Below are 25,821 nucleotides of genomic sequence, written 5' to 3'. Positions count from 1 at the left end.
GCAACTATATAGTCACCATCTGTAAAAACAAAACAACATGCAGCATATCACCAATATCACTTCATCTTCTCCTGAACTTAAGCACAGGCTCTACTCTTCAGCACAATGGTGACCCACAAAACTCAATTTTACAGTAAACTACTGGCAACAGTGTTACCAGTACATAACTGTTTTTTTAACTTACAGTTTGTAACTGTTAAAATACATTTTGTGGGTGTCTTTTTATTTTACACCTTTAACCCTTTAAACCCCACAGGAACATCATTGAGTGTCCACACTACAGAGTAAAAGTAATATTGACGCTGTTTCAGTGAGATAATTAAGTTAATATATTTAAGTGATGATTGAGCATTAATGATAAACACCTGCTGTTAACAAGCAGAACCACTAAAAAGAGGAACAAGAACAGAATAAATATGAGCAGAAACTACAACTAGTCTTCTAGCCATTACACATTATTACACTTATTACTGACCAGATTAACTTTATTTCTACAAAAGAAATCTTATTGAGGATTAACAGAAATTTAGATGTTGATATTTTGGTGAAAATGTTCAGTTTGATGTTACCATTGAGGAGATCAGCGTTTGCTTTAGTTGAGCTCTTTATCCATGACCTTTTAATACATCAGTTTTTTTTTTTTGTTTTTGTTTTTTTAACCTGGCTGCTTAAACTTTTCATATATTTATGGCAGAAAAAACTATAGAGAAAAAAAAAATTGTTGAGTGCTGATAATTATGTTTTGGTGAAGACATAACCATCACATAGTCTCCTGATTCACTGAATTCATACTGTGTTTTATCCACTGTTAGATTATTAACAGACTAATATTTTTCATTATTGCCGCTGTGAAACTACAGCAAGAGTTCCTACAACAATCAGCTAAAAAGAGTTTATTCTTAAACATCATGCACTAAAAATAGCTGTAGCGTTATTTAGACACACACATATCAAAAATCAGCACATCTATCTCAACAATGGTGGCAATAAAGCTGCATAATTTATTCATTCTGCAGTGCATGCTGGGAGTTTTGTACTATGCTGGCATCCAGCATGCATTGCAACATTAAACTTTTGGATGTCACCATTGTTGAGATTCATATTCTAATTGTTGATGTCTCTGCTGTCCAAATTATGCAGGAGCTCAAAATATTTAATGCATTATAAGACTTATATATCTCCTAAATAACTGATTACTGAAATATTGCTGGTTCATGCTGTTGTCACAGATATACAGGTGCTGGTCATATAATTAGAATATCATCAAAAAGTTGATTTATTTCACTAATTCCATTCAAAAAGTGAAACTTGTATATTATATGCATTCATTATACACAGACTGATATATTTCAAATGTTTATTTCTTTTCATTTTGATGATTATAACTGACAACTAAGAAAAATCCCAAATTCAGTATCTCAGAAAATCAGAATATTACTTAAGAATAGAATACTGTAATGAGTAATTGAATAATATGTTAACATGAATAGTGTGTATAAAGTGCTTAAAATTACTAATAAAAACAATTTTTTCCACATTATTTGTAAATGTAAAAGTGCATTAGGTAATATAGGATTCAAAGTTTAATGAGATGTTAGCATTTTACTAACATTAAATAATGATCTGTTAATCGTCATGTAATGTTTAATAAGTTTTTTAAACATGAACAATAATGTTATCTCATACCTAGGTTTGAATATATGAACTTAATTTAATATACACTGAACAAAATTATAAACGCAACACTTTTGTTTTTGCCCCCATTTTTCATGAGCTGAGCTCAAAGATCTAAGACTTTTTCTATGTACACAAAAGGCCATTTTTCTCAAATATTGTTCACAAATCTGTCTAAAGCCCTATTCGGACGGGATTAGTTTTACATGGGAAGGTGGAGTAAAGTAATTTTACCTCAGGACGTCTGTAATATTAATTGGCTAATTCCAGAGGTGTAAAGTACTTGAGTTAATGTAATTAGTTATTGTACTTAAGTATCTTTTTGGCTACTTTGTAGTTGTACTGAGTATCAAAGATATTGGCAACTTTTACTCTCTACTTGACTACATTTTTTTACTCCACTACATTTGTGATGAGTAATGCAATTACACATTACATTTTTCATGACACCTAACTTTTTCTGCAGCAGTTTGTTTTTGATATAAAGAAGTGATATCGCCATCTAAGGGCATTGAAGGTACTATATCTTGTGCATTTTGCCTTCACTCCACCTAAACTTGTCTACAAGGCAACTTTACGTGAATGTGCATTAGTAGGTAGTTGCTGATCGCAGGTGTTTGATTTATGAGATGAGGAAATGACTGCAGCTGGTGATGAGGCTCAAACCAGCACGTACAGTATACTTTGACTATTTATTTTATTTAACATTGTTTTATTTATCCGATATGTAGACAAGACCGTTTTAAAGAATATTGGTTTACTTATGGCCTTTTTGTGCACTTAAGCTCAACTGAGACTTGAGAGTTTATAGACATTTAAAAGGTTGTTGTGTCGACCTTGATTTATTGCAACATTGAGTTGTTCAGTTTTACTTTGATTTTAGAAAATAAACTTGATATCTCATCTTACAAATCAATTGTTCCTTATTTTCACTGCATGTCTCTCAGGTGTCGAGGACTAGTGCATCTCTGAGCCTACATTCAGCATGAGTAAAATAGTTAAGTACTGTTAAAATCAGATACTTTAAGGCTTTTACTCAAGCCGAATTGGAATTGGTTACTTGTAACTTGTAGTGGAGTCACTTTTGATGTAAGGTATCAGTACTTTTACTCAAGTATGGTTTTTCAGGTACTCTTTACACCTCTGGCTAATTCGCACGGGACAAGACATCTCAGAAAAACGAGCAGAAGTGTGAGGGGTAACTCGATTTACGCACCGCCAACACCTCCCTGAATCCTTTTCTCAAAACACTATTCACAAAATTCTCAAATGTTTTCATAATAGATAATACATCCAACCAACCAAAACTTTACAGTTGTTCTCGATTGCTTAAACACATTTCTTGAAACTATGTGTTTCTCAAAACAGTAAACCCAAATCCATAATGTCTCACCCAATTCCCCAAATTTTCAGGTCAAAATGAAGTTCTACACTCAAAACCATTCACTCTTGCTGAAAACCAAACTTTGCCCTCAGACATCACACACAAGCCCTCAAAAACACACACACTACAACATAGTCTTTGTTGGAACTGTGGAAGAACCAGACAAATGAATCATTCAGATGAGAGGAAGATTGTGTGCTGATCGTGTAATGGGAAAACCACAGAGACTCACATGTAGAACATGAAAACATATTTCTGCCACACATAGAAAATTAAAAAGGAAGTTGTGACTTCTCAATTGCTAATATCTCACAATTCTGAGAAAATGTGTCTGATTTGAGATGTAAACTCACAATTGCAAAAAATAAATATATATATATATATATATATTCCTCTATGGTACGCAATATGATATCAATGAGGAAAAAATTATTTGTGTTGTTTTTCCTGCTTAAAATTGGACACTTTAACAATATCAATAAACATTTTCATAATTTTTTAATTTATTTAATTTTTATAAGTTTGTTGCCTCGAGGCAACATTGTACCACAATGGAAAAATTTAAACATTTGGCATTTTCATGTAGAAAAAAGAAATATATTTATTGAAAACATTCATTTCTTTAACTAGACACTTAAACAAACAAATTTATCTAGTTTTTAATGTATTAAAAGTTTCATATTTAATAAAAAGTAACATTTTATATCCAGCTGTTGCCCTCAGGCAACATTGTACCATAGTGGAACACAAGTATTACCAAACCATCATATTTTTATGTTATTATATTAAATTATCATATCCATCTTCATCCTCATCTCCATCTTCTCTCTCACCCTTAGTATCTCCCTGATGGATTGTCACTATGATTTCATCTTCCTCATTACAGTATGACCCCTCATTAACTCCTCATACTCACCCTCATCAGCTGCCAGTGTTACCTGTGTTTTATACGTTTCTGAAGTGCTGTAGAAAATGTGCAGATCATAATATATGCAGATATAGTATGTGAATTAGTATTCTTATAAGTACATTACAAAATCATGTGAAAATGCCAACATATTTAGATAATTCTAACTCTTTTCCTTACAAATATGATACATTTGTATTGAAACCTATTATGGCTGTATGGCCTTATGTGATTCCATTATGGTACAATGTTGCCTTGAGGCAACACACAATTTTTTGTAATTTTCTCTAAAACATTTGATGATATATAATGTAAATTACTTAGAAATACTTCTTTATTTGCCAGTGAAGGTGACTCATATTTTTTGTGGATGATTAAATGGTTACAAACAAGCAGGGATGGGCAGTATTTCAGATACATGTATTTAAAATACGTATTTGAAATACAAAATACTATTTTGTATTTTGTATTTTAAAGCCTTTGGAAAAAATCAAATGTAATTTGTATTTAAATACATTTAAGATGAGTATTTTTGTATTTTCAAAATACTCAAAATACTTTGAGACAGTCATCCTCTTTATCAGGGTGTTGTTTTCATGCATCAACTAGTTGTGTTTGAAGCATTAATGTTACTGCATGTTAGGGATGGGTGATATCATATATGACAATATCGTAGATTTGTAGCGATGATATAAATTGTGAATCGATGGAACTTTTTCTAAATCGTTTACATAGATAGGACTTTCAGCTTTCTCTTTAGCCTTGTGCAGTTTTGTTTATACTTTCGCAATTCGCATGGCTGTACGCCATGAACCTGCTTACTGCGCGTGCTCCTCAGTGAACCTACGAGGCTTTTATGCTTGACGTGCTCTCCGTTGTATAATTCTGTGAAACGACAGAGGGCGACTCTGAGTAATTGTTCTCCAAACCACCAAAAAGCAGCGATGAGAGGAAGTAGTTTGCCGAATAATTTGTCAAACACCTCTTATACTATGTCAAACACTCGTCTTGTGAGAAGTTTGTGAATAAATGGATTTCTTCACATGTAAACTGATTAGGTTGTGGGTCATTTTGACGACACGTGAAAAAGCTTTTTAGTACACTTCTTAAACCCTAACCAAATAATCAAGTTAAAGGGTCATGAAACCCCAAAACACATTTTTTGAGATGTAAACAGATATGTATAGGCTGCACATCATTGAAAACACTAAAGGTACTCATTAATGTTATTCATAAGTGAAAAATAGTTATTTTTGCATTTTTCAGAGCGATTTCTGTCTTCCTGTTTGAAAAGCCGAGTCGGAGCAACGTCACAAAATCTGACGTCATCGTGTACTTTCGAACATGCTGATGTAGACCGTTTTGAGCGATCCTCAACATATATTCATGACATAAAGCTCATTCAATCCAATCACTGCGCTGTAGTATGCATACGATATGAGGAAGTGTCACTTTTCTCACCTCGGTCTTTTGTCATTCAGAGACATATCGTTGTTGCTCGTTTCCTCAGTGCTACAACACAATGTGTTTTCCTGCGACGCGACCAGAGCAGAGGATTGTGTGCATGTGGATTGTTTTGCTGTAATCTACCAGCACAAATGGAAATATGTTTGCGTGAGATCGCATTACAGCGGAGAATTTAAATGTCACAAAAGTGCGGCTCATTCACATCTGCCTGCTCTAGCTGCGTTCAAACAGGCGTTTCCCTCAGCACAGCAGCACATGTGTTGTTTGTATTTTGCTCGCGATGCGGTCAGAACTGGAGTTTGAATACGAACACATGAAAAATACGATTGTTTTTACGATATACAGGTGGAGCGCGCATATGCTCGGTTTCAGCGCGGAGCTCCGCGATGAGTTTAATAACACTAGCCATGTGACACATAGCTCATACAGAATAAAGTATCTGTGTTTAAAGTTTTTATTTCACACATTCTCCTGCACCAAACATTAACCAGCACGGTGTAGTTATGTACACATATTTCATCAAGTCTTCTTCAAATGAATTATATGTGCAAACTGGACACTGATACAGTGGTGTAGCCTATCTGAACGCGACGACACGATTATTCTAAAAGACTGATTTTGAGACTGCAGTGCTCGTAAACGTAATCAAAGTAACCTATTATTAGCCCTATTAAATATTCTTTCGCATTTCTCCCTTGGGCTTGGGAGTTTGTTGACATTTTCTCCGTGCTCATATATTAATATTCATTATTCTGTATAATGAGTGTGTTGTATGTCTCTGTTTTATTGGTTGTTCTCTCCCCTCTTCTCCCCCTCTACACTCCCACTTTTCCAGAGCTTTACACGCCCATTTTCACAGACTTTTTGAAACTCAGAGGTGTGAATGACCAGGGTAAAACAGGGGGGGTTTCATGACCAGTAAACTTGAAATTGTGACTTGTGACATTAGAACAAAACATATTAATATGATAACATATGTATAACACTAAATTGAACAATACTGTATAGAAACAAATAAACTTTACATTAAATAAATATAAAAGTTACTATACTACTTGCGTAAAAAAAAGCATCAAAAGAGTTTGAAATTCAGTTTTTGCTGTGGTATCAAAACTGATATTGATAATTGTGAAACCATGCCATATATTGTTACTGTGAAGTAAAATTAAGATTTTGGTCATATCACCCATCCCTATTCTTTGCTATATAGCAGAAAAGGTTCCCACAGTTTTACAGTTTTTTTTAGTAGCGTTCACCATAAGTAATAGACTACATTATAACCTTGTCAGAAGTAAGTATATAAATGGCTGCTATTTTGCACTACATAAGTTTATTTGTAATTACCAGCAAGGAAGCAAGCACTTAAGAAAGAGAGAGAGAGAATGACAGAAAGAGAGAATGACAGAGAGAGCAGAAATGAGGTAAGTTTCTAAGTAGTTGCACACATCTAAATGCTTTTTGGCATTCAGAATAGGCCCAGATAGATTTCAGCCTAATAGGGATACCTGCACTGAATCTTCAATTTCACATGTATTTTGTGTATTTTCAAAATACAAAATACTGTATTTGTATTTAAATACATTTTCCCACACAGTATTTTGTATTTGTATTTAAATACATTTTTCCACACAGTATTTTGTATTTGTATTTTAAATACATTTCCATGTATTTACGCCCATCTCTGCAAACAAGTGAAAAAACACTTTTCAATGGAGAAAATATGGAGTCATGTGATATGTGCACATGTGCTGAAACAGGACACAAAATGGACCCCTGTTGGTCATGTTTTGGTCTTTTTTGCACTTTTATTGATTAGTATTTGAGTTATTCTGTCCTGAGATATGCTTGATCAATCAATTTGTGCTTTATTTTATTAAAAACAAACTAAAATAGACCATGTTGCCTGGAGGCAACACCGTACCATAGAGGGATATATATATATATATATATATATATATATATATATATATATATATATATATACAGGTGCTGGTCATATAATTAGAATATCATCAAAAAGTTGATTTATTTCACTAATTCCATTCAAAAAGTGAAACTTGTATATTATATTCATTTATTACACACAGACTGATATCTCAAATGTTTATTTCTTTTAATTTAAGGAACTAAGGAAAATCCCAAGTTAAAGGAAACTGAATTATAAAAACAATTTATTTCACATTTTTTGTGCACCAAATATCTAGTGATGGACGATTTCAAAACACTGCTTCATGAAGCTTTGAAGCTTTATGAATCTTTTGTTTTGAATCAGTGGTCCAGAGCGTGGATCAGACTGCCAACTGTGAACCATTAGGTGTGTTCAACATCGGCTGCGGCTGGATGTAACCGATCGGTGAGAGTATCCGCGTGCAGGCGGGGAGGACCTGAAAACAGAGACGTGAAGTCTCTTTCTGCTTCTTGAAGTGATGCTCGCGCTGCGTTTGCATACTTTATCACAGCTGAAGTGAAATACATGCGATATTTGACTAATACACTGATGTTTCAGAGACAATTTCATTCAATACTTCATGTACTGCTTACAGCATCTGATTTTACAAGAATAAAGTAGTGGGGTCTACATTTTTTATCAGTTTTATTTTGATGAACATGACACAATACAACATCATGGCTACATGAAAAGAGCTTTAACTGTTATGAAAATACAGATTTGTGAGCATTCGTGGAACTGAAAGCGTGACAATAAGCAATCGTGACAGCTGTGTCGTCATCAGAGCTCGTGCAGCTCCTCTTGAGAAACTGCGCTGGCTGACTCACGCAGCTGATCTCGGTACTTTGAAGCCATTCGTCACAGTCACATGGCGTCAGCACTGTCTCAAGTCGGACAAACTCTTACCTGGTTCAAGTCAGCCGCCAACCGGTCTGTGTTGTGTCTTATAATATAGTTCCTCATGCTGCCGTTAGAGACGCTTAATAGGAGAGAGAAGAGAGTTACTAGAAGTGAAGGAGAAAAGTGCTCAGAGTTAACATGTGCAGTTGCTGTTCGGAATAAATACGAGGTCTCTGAATATATACAGTGTGTGCTTACTACTCGCAGACTTAACACGCTGCATCAAGTCGAACAAGCATATTGAAGTTTAGAAACACTTATGATGTAATGAAGCCTTGCTTACTGAAATCACGTGACTTTGGCAGTTTGATACACTCTCCAAACCACTGATTCAAATCAAAAGATTCATAAAGCTTCGAAGCTTCATGAAGCAGTGTTTTGAAATCACCCATCACTAGATATTGTTGAATAAAGTCGTTATTTTGTTATTGTTTTGTCAAAAAGTATTCTCGTCGCTTTATAACATTAGGGTTGAACCACTGTAGTCATATGAGCTGTTTTAAATATGTCTTTAGTAACTTTCTGGGCATTTTAAAGTGTTAATTTTCTTGCTGGCAATGAAGGCCTCACTGAGCCATCGGATTTCATTAACAACATGAGGGTGAGTAATTAATGACTGAATTTTGGGTGAAATAACCTTTTAAGAGTTTAGAAAAAATACTTTATGTATTACTAAATGCTTGTTAACATAAAACACAGATCTGTTAGAATAGAATCTACTGAAGAAAGACAAAAAAAGGCTATATTTTTTCACACATTTGACCTTTTGACACTGAAGCTGAGTGTGTAAATAGATACTTGCATGTCTCATCATTGCTCTTATCTGATAAAATCTTCCAGATCATTCATGTGTACAAAGATAAGCAGATTTCAAGGTGCTGCAATACATTGCAATATTGATCACAACTGCTGCTTGCACAAGACCAGACAGATCTTGTTGATAAATTTTATTGCTCAGACATTATTATTATTATTATTATTATTATTATTATTATTTCAACCCTGGAATTTCAGAATTTGTTTTCAACATTTTATTTTTTACAAGTAAATTACTATATGCAACAAGATATAGTAAAACACATTGCAGCATTTCTGATTCATTCTTGTTACAACTGCTGTAGTAGTCATTAAATGAAAAGATGTTATTCTTCTATTCTAGTATGAAATACTGATTTATGTGAAAAGTCCTTCAGTCTTCTAAAATAAAAGTTCATTGTTTATGTAATGCTCCCTGTTGTTTTTAGGGCAGTGTGTAATGATGACACTCTTTCTGAGTGAGATTTGTTGCTTGTGTTATGCTGGAAAGAGCTTATTTTGAGACTTACAGATTTTCTCAATCGATTTGAAATGTTTCTCCAAACTCGGATCTCTGTTCTCAAAACAGTTAACACGGTGATCTGAACACTTTGTAGTTGTCCTAAACAAATTGTACATTTTCATTAATTTCACACAAATTGCAAATCATGTGAATCCTTTTCTCAAAACACTAAGCACAAAATTCTCAAATGTTTTCATAATTGATAATACAGCCAACCATCCAAAACATTACAGTCGTTCTCGATTGCTTAAACACATTTCTTGAAACTATGCCTCATATTATCTAAACAGTAAACACAAATCCATAATGTCTCACCCAATTCCCCAAATGGTCATATAATTAGAATATCATCAAAAAATTGATTTATTTCACTAATTCCATTCAAAAAGTGAAACTTGTATATTATATTCATTCATTACACACAGACCGATATATTTTTAAATGTTTATTTCTTTTAATTTTGATGATTATAACTGACAACTAAGGAAAATCCCAAATTCAGTATCTCAGAAAATTAGAATATTACTTAAGACCAATACAAAGAAAGGATTTTTAGAAATCTTGGCCAACTGAAAAGTGTGAACATGAAAAGTATGAGCATGTACAGCACTCAATACTTAGTTGGGGCTCCTTTTGCCTGAATTACTGCAGCAATGCGGCGTGGCATGGAGTCGATCAATCTGTGGCACTGCTCAGGTGTTATGAGAGCCCAGGTTGCTCTGATAGTAGCCTTCAGCTCTTCTGCATTGTTGGGTCTGGCATATTGCATCTTCCTCTTCACAATGCCCCATAGATTTTCTATGGGGTTAAGGTCAGGCGAGTTTGCTGGCCAATTAAGAACAGGGATACCATGGTCCTTAAACCAGGTACTGGTAGCTTTGGCACTGTGTGCAGGTGCCAAGTCCTGTTGGAAAATAAAATCTGCATCTCCATAAAGTTGGTCAGCAGCAGGAAGCATGAAGTGCTCTAAAACTAACTGGTATACGGCTGCGTTGACCTTGGACCTCAGAAAACACAGTGGACCAACACCTGCAGATGACATGGCACCCCAAACCATCACTGACCGTGGAAACTTTACACTGGACCTCAAGCAATGTGGATTGTGTGCCTCTCCTCTCTTCCTCCAGACTCTGGGACCCTGATTTCCAAAGGAAATGCAAAATTTACTTTCATCAGAGAACATAACTTTGGACCACTCAGCAGCAGTCCAGTCCTTTTTGTCTTTAGCCCAGGCGAGACGCTTCTGACACTGTCTGTTGTTCAAGAATGGCTTAACACAAGGAATGCGACAGCTGAAACCCATGTCTTGCATACGTCTGTGCGTAGTGGTTCTTGAAGCACTGACTCCAACTGCAGTCCACTCTTTGTGAATCTCCCCCACATTTTTGAATGGGTTTTGTTTCACAATCCTCTCCAGGGTGCGGTTATCCCTATTGCTTGTACACTTTTTCCTACCACATCTTTTCCTTCCCTTCGCCTCTCTATTAATGTGCTTGGACACAGAGCTCTGTGAACAGCCAGCCTCTTTTGCAATGACCTTTTGTGTCTTGCCCTCCTTGTGCAAGGTGTCAATGGTCGTCTTTTGGACAACTGTCAAGTCAGCAGTCTTCCCCGTGATTGTGTAGCCTACAGAACTAGACTGAGAGACCATTTAAAGGCCTTTGCAGGTGTTTTGAGTTAATTAGCTGATTAGAGTGTGGCACCAGGTGTCTTCAATATTGAACCTTTTCACAATATTCTAATTTTCTGAGATACTGAATTTGGGATTTTCCTTAGTTGTCAGTTATAATCATCAAAATTAAAAGAAATAAACATTTGAAATATATCAGTCTGTGTGTAATGAATGAATATAATATACAAGTTTCACTTTTTGAATGGAATTAGTGAAATAAATCAACTTTTTGATGATATTCTAATTATATGACCAGCACCTGTAAGCTCTCCACTCAAAACCATTCACTCTTGCTGAAAACCAAACTTTGCCCTCAGACATCACACACAAGCCCTCAAAAACACACACACTACAACATAGACTTACACACTGGTGAGATAAATTCAAAACAATACTACAAAAACCAAAACCAAAAACCAGTAATAATTTGTGTTGCTTGTGGTTCTGATTCCCCCTCAAGGAACTTTTCACATGATGAACACGTTTATATACATTTGCACATTTTTAATTCTTTAAAGGGGACCTATTATGCCCCATTTTAGAAGATGTAAATTAAGTCTCTGGTGTCCCCAGAGTGTGTATGTGAAGTTTTAGCTCAAAATACCTCTCAGATCATTTATTATAGCATGTTAAAATTGCTACTTTTAGTGGTTGAGCAAAAACAAGCCGTTTCAGCGTGGGCCCTTTAAATGCAAATGAGCTACTGCGCTGGCCTAAGAGGGCGGAGCTTCAAGAGCTCGTTCTACCCTGTCAGGATTCAGTCAGGACGCACTATAATGTCAGAAACTGCGAATATATGCAGCATGGAGATAGAACAGGTAAAGTTTAGTTAAATTACGGTTATAACTTATATTGTCGTCTTTTTTTTCCACTATAACTAAAAAGCCTGTTGTACCGTCCGAATGATGTCCAAAACTAAACTTCACACAAAATATGACGCATCCGTTTTCACTCTTGAAAATCACTGTAAGAGTTTAATAAAACACGGTACAAGTGTGCATTAAAATATTATACATAAACTCTTAGTCTTTTCCCTTGTATTATCACCAACATACATTGCGAAGTACACAGAAATATGCGTTACAACTAACAGTAAACAAATATATAAAGACCTCATGCCTTTCGGGTGTTGCTTAATAAAGTTATATCCGTAAATAAACTCAGATGAACTGTAGTAAAGTGCTCTCACCTTCATTACTGCTGTATCCAGTATCACTCTGGAGACTGTAAGCTGGATCACGAACAGTTTTTACTTGTATATCCTTGAGTAGCATATTTTTAGCACAGATTCTGTTTTGTACTGTTTTGTATTTGTATTCTGTTTGTATTGTTGATATTCGTTCACAAAGCAGTCCGGTGTGAAATGGTTTGCGTTAAATTAATCCACCTCATTTAGGGAGTAAATGAAGAGAGCTATGTGGATTAATCCATCCAGCTACAGAACACCTAAAACGCTTGGGAGACATTCCCATTAGTGCAGCAATGGCGGACTCGCTGTAAACAACGCACTCAGAGGAGTTCTATGTTCAAATGGCAGTGTCAGTCAACACTGTGGGCGGGGCCTGTGGCTTTTGTGACGTCACACTGCCAGGGATCTGGAAACGGCTTGTTCTGAGACACTGTTTATGATTTATAGAGATTAAAAAAAAGGAGTGGGTGGATTTTTATCACTATAGGGTTGTTGTGTACCCACACTGCCAACACACATTTCTGTCCAAACACCATGCAAAAGTGAATTTTGCATAATAGGTCCCCTTTAATGTACTGTACAGTACAATACACCAAACAACAACAAAAATATTCTGCCCCAGCATCATATCTTTGGTCTGAGACAGGCCAGCGAATCTCGTCAACTTCATAGGCTGGGGGGGATCCTCTTGCATGCCTGATCCACCACTGGAACACATCAATCCATCGTAACATCCTTTTTCCAAAATTTCCATCGAATGGAGAGCAGTGTTGGAGACTGGCCAAGAACACGAGAGAGAGCTGCTGGAGCCGTGAGTTTCATCAAGAACACTGTTGTGTTTTTTTTGCATCGTTCGACTGAACACTTTGAGAGTTCTGCTGTTTTTTCGAGTCATCCGTGAACTGTCTTTTGTAATGAGAGACATTGATTTCCTCCTGCGAGTTGCTTAAGTGCACTTGTTAGTGCGCCAGAATGTGTTTTTGAACTGCTCTAATTTTCTATCAAGTGATTTATTTTTGGAGTATTTTTGCCTTTTTCTAGAGACTGAATTTATAAGTCACCCATGAACTGCCTTACAGAGCGAGAGACATTGATATCTTTCTGTGAGTTACTTAAGTGCACTTGTTAGTGCGTGAGTGTTTCTGAACTGAACTACAGTTTTCTTACGGAGTGATTTATTTTTTATTTTTATTTATTTTTTTTGTATTTTTGCACTTTTGGTGAGACTGAGATCGTCACGATCAAGTTTTACTTCTGAAACCCCGAGAAGCACTATAAGCCAGACGCTGTTTAGTGAGTTGCGTGCACCCCGTGCCCGAGCGCCATTTTGTTCCAGAGAGTTCGAGTTTTTTTGGGCTGTGCTGAAACTTTTTTTTTTTCTTTTCTTTTCTTTTTTTTTGTTTATTACCCTGCCATCCTTACGACATCTCCCTGTTCTATCTCACTGCTCTCATTGTTGCAAGTCGTCTCATCTCAAGTCGTCTCATCTCAAGTCATCGTCGCTACAGATTGGTACAAGAGTTCGTTACACACACACACACACACACACTTTACTGATACTGATTGAGCCGAACCGAGTGTTAAAATGAACTGAGTGTCAATTTGAACCGTGTCAGTGCGAGCTGATTCAAAAGAATCATTAACTGATTCATAAGTCATTGGAGTGAAGTCCATAGTGTTTTCTATGTGAAATGAGTTAAGTGAAACGAGTTATTTGAAAAGAGTTAAGTTAAAACTTGAAGAGTTTGTGACCTGTCCAGTGTTCGATAAGCAGTTTGGAAACTGGTGTTGAAAATAATTTTGTGAAATTTATATTTGAAGTATTTTACAGTTTGAGATTGTTTGCCTTTTGAATATTGTACCAATATTCAAAAGAAATTCCAAGAAACCTTTTTTTTTTTTTTTTTTTTTTTTTCTCATTTTATTTCATTCTATTGAGACAAGATACAAAGACAAAAATACAGTTTCCTAAGGAAAGAAAGAATAAATTAATTATTGTTAAAAACAATACATTTGAAGGTTATTTTATTTTTTTACTTACCTTGGGGTAGGGGCGTCTCACTTAGACTGTTAGGTTTAGGAAGGTGGGAACGTGAATTTGCTTTCTAAATGACATGGTGTAGGCAATGAGAAATGAATGGATTTGTGTGTAGAGTTTTGCAGTGACAGTCCAACAAATCTGATTCATGTGTCAAAACAGGGAATAGAGTTTATAGTTTAGGGAAATATGTGTGCTTTGATAAATGGCATTATGGTTTTGAAATTTCAGTTCAAAAGCCTGGTTATAGTGTTTAAGCAATCGAGAAAAACTGTAAAAGTAGAAAAGAAAGTTACAGTTTTTCTCAGTTGTTACTTGTCCAATCTATAGTGACATATTCAAAACTCTAAACACAATTAGCAGAACATCCGTTTGTTGCGACCATACCATTAACACAATTCATGTCCTTTTCACACAAAATGCAGTCAATTAACACATTTCTAAAAGGCTTAAATTCTCTTTTCATACAAGCTTTCCCTATACCAAAATTATAGATCTTTCTCATCTTATGCTTTAAATATAGTAAAACCTCTACTTCTGCAGCAGCTCAAATGTATTGATAAATTATCACTGACATATTGAGAAATAGCAGATTCAAATCTCATTTGGAGGCATAGTCAGGTGTTGAAGTAAAATATGACTCCAAATTGGTTTTGTTCATTGTGGATGAACACAGGAGCAGAGAGAAAAAAAAATGTCTGGGTGTGGAAGAGTAATAGATGTTGGAGGATAGGAGAAGTTGGATCAGAACAAAGGAGAAGAGGAAGATTGTGTGCTGATCGTGTAATGGGAAAACCACAGAGACGCACATGTAGAACATGAAAACTTATTCCTGCCACACATAGAAAATTAAAAAGGAAGTTGTGACTTCTCAATTCCTAGTATCTCACAATTCTGAGAAAATGTGTCCGATTTGAGATGTAAACTCACAATTGCAAGAAAAAAAACAGAATTTTGAGAAAAAGTGTCAGGGACCAGACGGAGGCAGGTAAGTGTTAAACAGGTAGTTTTAATTTTGAACAGAGGCACGGACCCTGGCAGATAGAGAATGCAGGTGAGTGAATGAACAAGCACATTGGAACAGTCACATAGCTGGGGAATAACAGATGATGTCTTTGTAGGTGAAGGATCCACAGAGAACAGATGATAGGAAGACGATAGGAAGACGATGCGGGAATCTCGGGTGAGCAACAGGTAGGAGTCCAGGGATGTGAGACGTAGTGCTTGCCATTGACGAGGTCAGACAGTGTGGTGGAGTGAACATGGGGCTTAAGTACTGGTGTGCTGATGAGCAGTGGCAGTTCTAGACCATTTCAACTGGAGGGGCCAAGCTGGGGCCAGTTGTACTGTTAGAGGGGCCAGTTACATTTAGACCTTATTGTTGTCATATCATTTTCTGCACTGGGTATCGTTAAAGGTGCCCTAGAACTTCTTTTTAATAAGAAATATAAGTCTAAGGTGTCCCCTGAATGTGTCTGTGAAGTTTCAGCTCAAACTACCCCATAGAATTTTTTTTAATTCATTTTTTTAACTGCCTATTTTCGGGCATTATTAACTATGCACCGATACATAGGTTGCGGCCCCTTTAATTCTCGTGCTCCCCCTCCCCCGGAGCTCGCGCTTGCCTTGAACAGCATAAACACAGCTAATATAACCCTCAAAATGGATCTTTACAAGATGTTCTTCATGCATGCTGCATGCATACATCGGATCATGTGAGTATAGTATTTATTTGGATGTTTACATTTGATTCTGAATGAGTTGAGGCTATGCTGCGTGGCTAAAGCTAACATTACACACTGTTGGAGAGATTTATAAAGAATGAAGTTGTTTATGCATTATACAGACTGCAAGTGTTTAAAAATGAAATTAGCGACGACTCTCTTGTCTCTGTGTATACAGTAAGAAACGATGGTAACTTTAACCACATTTAACAGTACATTAGCAACATGCTAACAAAACATTTAGAAAGACAATTCACAAATATCACTAAAAATATCATGTAATCATGGATCATGTCAGTTATTATTGCTCCATCTGCCATTTTTCGCTATTGTTCTTGCTTGCTTACCTAGTCTGATGATTCTGCTGTGCACAGATCCAGACTTTAATACTGCCTGCCCTTGTGTAATGCCTTGAACATGAGCTGGCATATGCAAATATTGGGGGCGTACATATTAATGATCCCGACTGTTATGTAACAGTTGGTGTTATGTTGAGATTCGCCTGTTTTTCGGAGGTCTTTTAAACAAATGAGATTTATATAAGAAGGAGGAAACAATGGAGTTTGAAACTCAGTGTATGTCATTTCCATGTACTGAACTCTTGTTATTCAACTATGCCAATATAAATTCAATATTTAATTCTAGGGCACCTTTAAGGTTTTAACGGTATTGCTATTCTTACCGATATTGCTTATCAATCTGGTACTTTAATGAAATAAAGTGCTTTCATTTGTTCATGTGTTCAGGTAAGTAATATAGGCCTAGCCTATAAAAGAAATCTAGCCTAAGTAAAGTAACCAAATGTAAAATAACACTGCATGGTTTTCACAGTATTAATTAATAGATTAATGCCTATTAAAGCTAACTATATTCAGATGAAAAGCTGTGAGTGATTTTCTCTTTGCATTTTGTTGTTTGATTAACATTGATGGCACAATCATCAGAAGATAACTGGTGTCACACATCGGATTTTCCCCAGCTGTTCGTGTACACTATAAACTGCGTTTAAGTAGCTAAACACGCTCCAATCCGGTCAGTTTAACATATCTTTGTGTGTATTTGATCGTTTGGACGCGTGTAATTTGTCTATTTGCGATCCGTTTTGGAGCGCGCACACACAATTCAGCCCGAGGAACAGCGTCTCTTGCGCGGATTATTGTGCTTTCAACGTTTTAAACCGTTTTACCTCAGATAGCCTTCTGTCTGATCATTGGAAGCCGAAATCGAAATCAAAAATAAAATGAGCTTAATATCACAGGCCTAAAGTGTAAGCAGACGTTTAGTTGTTTACAGTAGTTCTCTCTTCCATCGTCACCATTAAACAGGGCTTTCGTGTGGGCGGCTGTGCGTGCTGTAGCTCCTCTGCGTGAGCGCGATCTCTCTTCCGGATTGCGAAAGCAAAAATGAATCATAGACAAATGTCCTAATATTATTGCAGACTCAGCTGGCGACTCTGGCGAGACAGAATTTTCAAGATAATGTTTAGCAATAATAAATGAACGTGTATTTTCTTCATAATTTCCCCAGTACCGATAGCAGAACCGTTAACGTCAGAGCTTATCAATACACATTTTCTACAATTACCTTTCATAATTTATCCAACATAATACAGGGTTTCGGTACATTTCTGTTCCGCGTTGCCACTGTCTAATAACGGATGTAAAAAACAACGATCGCCAAAAAAAAAAAAAAAAAAAAAAAACATTTAGGGAGGCCACAAGGGGATCCAAGTTTGTCACAAAACGTGCTTTAATAACACACCGTTACAACAATTGGAGATAAAGTCAAAACGTCAAGGATCAGGAGCCCAATTAAAGCTAGCGCTTACCTCTATAACGGTGACATTTATAAATTTTGATAAAACATCAACACCTCATTAAGAAGATTTGTATGAAGGAAATAAAGTCAGAGTGGTTTGTAATAAGTGAAGATGAGACATCTGTTAGTGTTTAATGTTCTGTTTCTGAGTTTCATGAGATCACCATTGTGCTGTAGAGTAGATCCTGTGCTTCAGTCAATGATGATCCAGAAACACTGATGTTCTGCTGCATGTCGCTTTATTTAAAGGCAGTAACTGTGTAGTTACTGATGCAGTGATACAGTAGTGACGTTAGTTCATGCATGTTCTGTTGTAAGCTAATGACTTACTGCAAGAGATTTGCATTTTAAAGAAAGGGTTTCATAACATTAATCCAGAAATTACCTGTAAAGAGCTGTTTGTTTTTTTTTGTTTTTTTTTTTGTTAGACATTTAAGAAAAAAATAGTTTTTGTTTCAACAGCCACTTTTGTAGTCAATTTAGCTCTAATTTTTAATTACATTTTTTGATAAGGGCAGCAGGGACGTTCTGAGAACATTTCCAAATAAAAATATGGTTCCCTAAATGTTCAGAGAACGTCTTGAATGTTTTGTAGCTCTTTACTGTAGTTCCTCCCTCCTAAACCATTTACAGGTAAGCATACACATTTTTATATGTAAACTGTGAATATGAATTTGATTTTTGACAAAAATACATTGGCTATACCATGACATACAATAATGCAGACATATTCAGACCATCTAAAACAGATTAGGAAATAGAATATTCTGTGATTGGTAGATGATGAAATATACAACATACAGTGTATTTTCTTTTATTATTTTTTTCTTTTGAATCAGTCATTATACATACATTTGACTCATGAATGTCTTGTTAGCAGTATTAGCCTATATGTCAAAATTAAATGTCCCCACAAGGATTTTGGATATTGGCACATTTGTTGGAACATTTTGTCTCCATTATGTAAGGTTTACCTGAACCACACACACAATCAAAAATACAGTCATTTACAGCACTTAAGACATTTTATAAAAGCACCTATCATTGCTCCTCACAAACTGTTAATGCACTGAACTGTACAGCAAAAAAAAAAAAAAAAAAAAAAAAAAAAGATCCCAGTTTTATTGCTCTCATTTTTTATTGTTCTACATAGAGAGTATTGAAAAGAAGCTGTTTCAGTCATAAATTGATGTTTTGTGTTCATCCCATAGACTTGAGGCAGTAATGAAGGAATCCTATCAGTTTTAAGACAGGTTAAACCCAGTTATGAGTAGGGTATTCCTGCAATACTGGAGGCTGCAGTTTCAGGACTATTCTGTATTTATATTATTATTTTTTCAGGAACAGTTTGATTAATTTATACATTTTATTGACATATAGTCCTAATCAACCCCTAACCCTTGATAACCCTCTTGAAATATTTAACCTAATTTGTTTCAGTATATGAGGCCCTATTCTGATTTCATTTCCATTTTCTGTCTGCAAGACTTCAATTCATTATCAACAGTGCTGTAAAAACAAGGTAAAATGACACGGATGCTTCAGCAATATGTTTTCATATGATGTTAAGGATATCGGTTGGGTTAAGAAGTGTTATTTTATAATGCAATAGAGCATAATATCAAACGATTGCCACAGCAAAATTATTTTTTAAATGGATTTTACTAGTTCATCTATGCATATTGAATTTTAAAACAAAAGATAGTAGATCTTAATACAGAATCACATAGAAAAGAAAAGACCCAATGTTACAATTCACGTTTGTCCGCTTGAGGCAGACATCGTCGATCTATGGGAGTGTCTCCTTCCCCTTTACAAGCATAACACTGATTCTCACTCACACAGCAGAAGAGAGGAACATGAGCCACAATCTGCTTAAACTTAGTCTGAAGATCTTTTTCTTTGTCAAACTTCCAGAAATTCTTGAAGACAAAAGCTTTAATACCATTATGTTTTTTCCAGTTCTTCAGAGCATCTAAAATGTTGGCTTCATGTGTCGGATTCAGACACGTGTCAACACAGGGAGACTCAAATGTGTAGAAAACAGAGCAGCTGTCTTTTCTTCTATTCAAAAGTTTGGTCATAGGCGAGTTGTTAGCAGGATTCAGCAGGAGAGACTCTGAATGCATGTTGTATTTCTTCTGTTTCCTAGTTCCTGCAGCGATGAGCTCTGAACCTTGGTAAAGTGCGTTTGTTTCATCAGTAATTGCATTTTTCACATTCAAAACATTCTCCTGAGTCAGGAAGTTGTTCTGTGCAGGAAAGAAGTTCTGTTGACACTGATGCTTCGGCACATTGATGGCTGCAGCGTACTGACGAGGATGTCCATCTTTATCGACTCTCTTAAAGCTGTTAATATTGTTTAAGGTGATTATTATCATTCTTTTATCAATACAGTATGTAGTTAATTAATCACTTCTAATTTCTCTACCTCATTAATAGGGCTTTTCACACTTAAAATAACCCTGTTAACCCTGGCCTGGGTCATTCTAAAGGCCCAGGTATACTTCATTTTCATATCATATATTGCCGACTCATGTTTTATAAAGGTAGAAATTTAATGCTTTTCACTTCAAAACACCCATTTTCATTTGACATTTTCCACCCAAATATATGTAGCCGGCAAAGTGGTTACCATGGCCAGTCAGGTAATTAAAGCAGTTTTTAAGCAGGCACCCAAAAGGAGGCCCCAAGATGGGGTCCAGTCTTATGTATTGAAGCGGTCTGTCTGATTGCACTTCCTTGTTTGGTTTTGCATAGACATGATCTGAGTGAGCAGGTAGGCTAAGTGAATATTTATTGCTGTTTTTTCGTTGTTGTTGTTGTTTCACATTACATAGCTTTGTTTCACTAAATCAGAGTAATGCTGAAACAAACATTGTAGGGCTGGGCGATATGGCCAAAAAAATCTTATCTCTGTATTTTGGGCTGAATGGCGATATACTGTATATATCGTTGTGTTTTCTACCTTTTTATTTGGATTAAAAAAAATCTGTATTTATTTTTCTTAAAAAAAACATATATACATATTTTACATCCTGCCCAATGTTGTCCAACAAACAAAGTTCATGTTGAAGGCTATGAAAACAAATATAGTGAAAATAACCAATCACTCCCTGGGCACCACAGCATAATGGCTGCCCTGCTCCGGGTGTGTGTGTCCATGTTTTGCAGTGTGTGTTCACAGTTTCACGACTCCTAATGTCTGTGCGCAAACTTGGATGGGTTAAATGCGGAGGGCAAATTCTGAGTATGGGTTACCATACTTGGCCTTCACACATCACTAATGCAATGAATTATATAACAAATTATATAACAACAGTCTATAATAGGTCTGAATAATTAATGAAAATTAAGAACAGCTTTATTTCAACACCGAATTTCAAAAAAATACTTTTCTTCTCATTTTTCACTACATATGAATGTAATTTTTACACTATGGGCCCATTTACTAAGTAAATACTAAGTAAATGGGTAAATAAACATGTAATTAATTAGCAAATAAACAAGCAAATAGCCTATAAGTAAAAAAGGCCCCCATCCCCCGAAGATAATATCGTGTACAGGTGCATCTCAATAAATTAGAATAGCATGAAAAATATTTTTTTTTCTGTCATTTAATTGAAAAAGTAAAACTTACATATATTCTAGATTTATTAGACATAAAGTAAAATATTTCCAGACTTTTTTGTTTACATTTTGATGATTACAGCTTGCTGCTCATCAAAATAATAAAAAATAATAAAAATCAGTATCTCAAATTGTTAAAATATTTAATTTCAAGTTCTATTAAATGACCATCAGGGTATAAATACTGGGTTTACTGTAGGTCAGTAATCCCAACAGCAGTCATGGGGAAGTCTGCTGACTTGACAGTTGTTCAGAAGACGATCATCAAGACCCTCTACAATGAGGGTAAGCCACAGAGGGTCATTGCTGAAAGAGCTGTTCAGAGTGCTGTGCCAAAGCATATCATGGAAAGTTGACTGGAAGGAAAAAGTGTGGTAGGAAAAGGTGTACAAGTGAAAGGAATGACCGCAGGTTTGAGAAGACAGGCGAAGAACTTAGGAGAGCTTCAAAAGGAGTGGACTGAAGCTGGAGTCAGTGCATCAAGAGCCACCACACACAGACGTCTTCAGGAAATGGGCTACAACTGTCACAGTCCACGTACTGAATCACTTCTGAGGCCCAGCCAAGTATTACGTGCATAGAAATGAACATACTTTTCATAAGCCTGACATTTCTGTTTAAAATATCTTTTTTTTTTATTGATCGAAGTATTCTAATTTGTTGACATAGAAAATTGGTGGGTTTTTGTTAAATTTGAGCCAAATCATCACAATTAAATGAACCAAAGACTTAAAGTACTTCAGTCTGTGTGCATTAAATTTATTTAATACACAAATTCCAGAATTTGAGTTGAATTACTGAAATAAATGTACTTTTCCACGACATTCTAATTTATTGAGATGCACCTGTATCTGTGATCTCACACACTGATGATAGGACGCGTTCAGCTAAATTACAAGTGTGAAACGTTCCTCTACCGCAGTTAAAAGCGCCGTTTAGAATGGGGATAACCCAGGGTTAATGACCGGGTGAAAAGCCGTCTAATAATAATGCAAACTTTGAGCTTTTCATAGACACTGGAGACAGACTTACTTCTGCTCAAAGAAATTTATAATACGGGCGAGAGTATTGATGTCCACGGTGTCATCTTCAACACTTTCTGTCCAGTCGGGAAGCAGAAAGAGCATCAGGAGTCCACTCAGAAACACAGTGAACTTCTGAAATCACACAGAGAAAAACAAAATACATAAATACAATGTGCACAGTAAAAAAAAAAAAAATAAATTTAAAAAAAAGCATTCAAAGTGACAAAAAACTACCACTCTCACAAAAACACTACTTTTGTAACCAAAGTGACAAAGACCCTATATACAGGTGCTGGTCATATAATTAGAATATCATCAAAAAGTTGATTTATTTCACTAATTCCATTCAGAAAGTGAAACTTGTATATTATATTCATTCATTACACACAGACTGATATATTTCAAATGTTTATTTCTTTTAATTTTGATGATTATAACTGACAACTAAGGAAAATCCCAAATTCAGTATCTCCGAAAATTAGAATAAGACCAATACAAAGAAAGGATTTTTAGAAATCTTGGCCAACTGAAAAGTATGAACATGAAAAGTATGAGCATGTATAGCAATCAATACTTAGTTGGGACTCCTTTTGCCTGAATTACTGCAGCAATGCGGCGTGGCATGGAGTCGATCAGTCTGTGGCACTGCTCAGGTGTTATGAGAGCCCAGGTTGCTCTGATAGTGGCCTTCAGCTCTTCTGCATTGTTGGGTCTGGCATATCGCATCTTCCTCTTCACAATACCCCATAGATTTTCTATGGGGTTAAGGTCAGGCGAGTATGCTGGCCAGTTAAGAACAGGGATACCATGGTCATTAAACCAGGTACTGGTAGCTTTGGCACTGTGTTCAGGTGCCAAGTCCTGTTGGAAAATGAAATCTGCATCTCCATAAAGTTGGTCAGCAGCAGGAAGCATGAAGTGCTCTAAAACTAACTGGTATACGGCTGCGTTGACCTTGGACCTCAGAAAACACAGTGGACCAACACCTGCAGATGACTTGGCACCCCAAACCATCACTGACTGTGGAAACTTTACACTGGACATCAAGCAACATGGATTGTGTGCCTCTCCTCTCTTCCTCCAGACTCTGGGACCCTGATTTCCAAAAGAAATGCAAAATTTACTTTCATCAGAGAACATAACTTTGGACCACTCAGCAGCAGTCCAGTCCTTTTTGTCTTTAGACGCTTCAGACGCTGTCTGTTGTTCAAGAGTGGCTTGACACAAGGAATGCGACAGCTGAAACCCATGTCTTGCATACATCTGTGCGTAGTGGTTCTTGAAGCACTGACTCCAGCTGCAGTCCACTCTTTGTGAATCTCCAGGGTGCGGTTATCCCTATTGCTTGTACACTTTTTTTCTACCACATCTTTTCCTTCCCTTCGCCTCTCTATTAATGTGCTTGGACACTGAGCTCTGTGAACAGCCAGCCTCTTTTGCAATGACCTTTTGTGTCTTGCCCTCCTTGTGCAAGGTGTCAATGGTCGTCTTTTGGACAACTGTCAAGTCAGCAGTCTTCCCCATGATTGTGTAGCCTACAGAACTAGACTGAGAGACCATTTAAATGCCTTTGCAGGTGTTTTGAGTTAATTAGCTGATTAGAGTGTGGCACCAGGTGTCTTTAATATTGAACCTTTTCACAATATTCTAATTTTCTGAGATACTGAATTTGGGATTTTCCTTAGTTGTCAGTTATAATCATCAAAATTAAAAGAAATAAACATTTGAAATATATCAGTCTGTGTGTAATGAAGGAATATAATATACAAGTTTCACTTTTTGAATGGAATTAGTGAAATAAATCAACTTTTTGATGATATTCTAATTATATGACCAGCACCTGTATACCCTATACTTGTGATATATAAGGCTTTAATGTGACTGGCCATGTTGTTTGTTGCTTCAAATCATTAAAGTGATAAGGAGTGATAAGAGTGAAAGAGGAAGTGGATGGGATTTATTCTGTCCGGATCAACCCTCTTCTTTAAAAGACAAGAATTACTAAGAAAAATGTAGTAATCACTGACTTTCAATAGCCTCCCTGAGATATTTTCAAAAGCATAAAATATTGGCAATATTAGGATTTGACATTTCCAATTAATGTTGGCCATTACATTCTTCTAGCATATTATAACTGATATATTAGGTTAGGCTACTTTTATTATCAAATTAATGTTAAATTTGCCCCGCAATTATTTCATAGCGCATCACCGCATAACTGACGTCCAGTGAGGATAATAAAAGATTAGCTCTATATGAAATATATTCTTCTCATTTGTTTCACTATATTTACGGGGCACAAGAGAAATAATGGAATAAATGAAGACAGGCTATAGCATACCGTTATCAGCATATTATGTTGAAATTCGTCTCTCGTCGTCTCTGAGAGAAAATTCTCCGTTAATACAGCGTCAGACAGTTCCGTCACTTTTTACTTTCACTTTCTTTTTTTCTTCCCGCTTTTTTTTTTTTTTTTCTACGCCACTGATTGGTGCATTTTACATTATAGCCTAATACTTTTTCGCAATAAAATATTAATAACAGCCTATCTTGTCCTGTCCTATCTATGTTGTTGCCTCATTAAAAAGCTGGGCTATACATTTAAAAGAAATGTCATTTTATAGTGTGTAGGCTATATATAAATAGATTCACGTTTTTCATCAATGTATTTTCTAACAATTGGACGTGCATTCACATTATCATTAATACGATATCACGATAATGAATATGCACGATATTGTTATCTTGGGCACTTCAAAATACCGTGAATAATTATTTATTACGAATTATTCAAATTTTAATAATACATTATAAGAATAGCCTACTTTCCCCATCAATCGTATAAACTGCACAACACCACTGTATGCTGCGTCAAAACAAAAATGTATTATTTTAAAAAAACATTAATTTAATTCCATGAGTAGGCAATATATTTTGTAAATTATCATTATAATAGCCTATTATTTGATTATTATACATGTAATCAGTTTTAAACATTTACAGAATAATAGGCCTAATTCGAAGACGAAAATAATAATATTAATAAACAACAATAGTATTTCATTATTATTATTATTATTATAGTGTTGTGAATTCTTTATATTGTTATTTTATTTATTTATTTATT

At 35.7% G+C, this 25,821-nt stretch overlaps 2 protein-coding genes across 2 annotated transcripts in view; both read right to left on the bottom strand.

Moving 5' to 3' along the window:
- The window catches only part of LOC125248560 (NACHT, LRR and PYD domains-containing protein 12-like), a 1,264,817-nt gene that overhangs the window by 712,402 nt on the left and 526,594 nt on the right, over positions 1-25,821 (bottom strand). The window lies entirely within an intron of this gene.
- On the bottom strand, positions 18,838-25,154 carry LOC125248697. Its single transcript, XM_048160817.1, has 3 exons — positions 25,036-25,154; positions 22,702-22,826; positions 18,838-20,388 (listed from the first exon to the last, which is right to left on the bottom strand). The coding sequence occupies exons 1-3, from the start codon at positions 25,045-25,047 to the stop codon at positions 19,788-19,790; spliced, it is 738 nt and encodes a 245-aa protein (XP_048016774.1). The 5' UTR covers positions 25,048-25,154; the 3' UTR covers positions 18,838-19,787.

This window comes from Megalobrama amblycephala, linkage group LG16 (genome assembly GCF_018812025.1).
Source record: "Megalobrama amblycephala isolate DHTTF-2021 linkage group LG16, ASM1881202v1, whole genome shotgun sequence".
Lineage (NCBI taxonomy): Eukaryota > Metazoa > Chordata > Actinopteri > Cypriniformes > Xenocyprididae > Megalobrama > Megalobrama amblycephala.
This window is presented reverse-complemented; position numbering and strand designations above follow the sequence as displayed.

What these genes read in the sequence shown, in the direction of transcription:
- LOC125248697 (XM_048160817.1), bottom strand. An exon ending in ATAAATTTCTTTGAGCAGAA is followed by an intron (nt 20,389 to 22,701) that starts GTAAGTCTGTCT and finishes CAATATTAACAG; the next exon opens with CTTTAAGAGAGTCGATAAAG.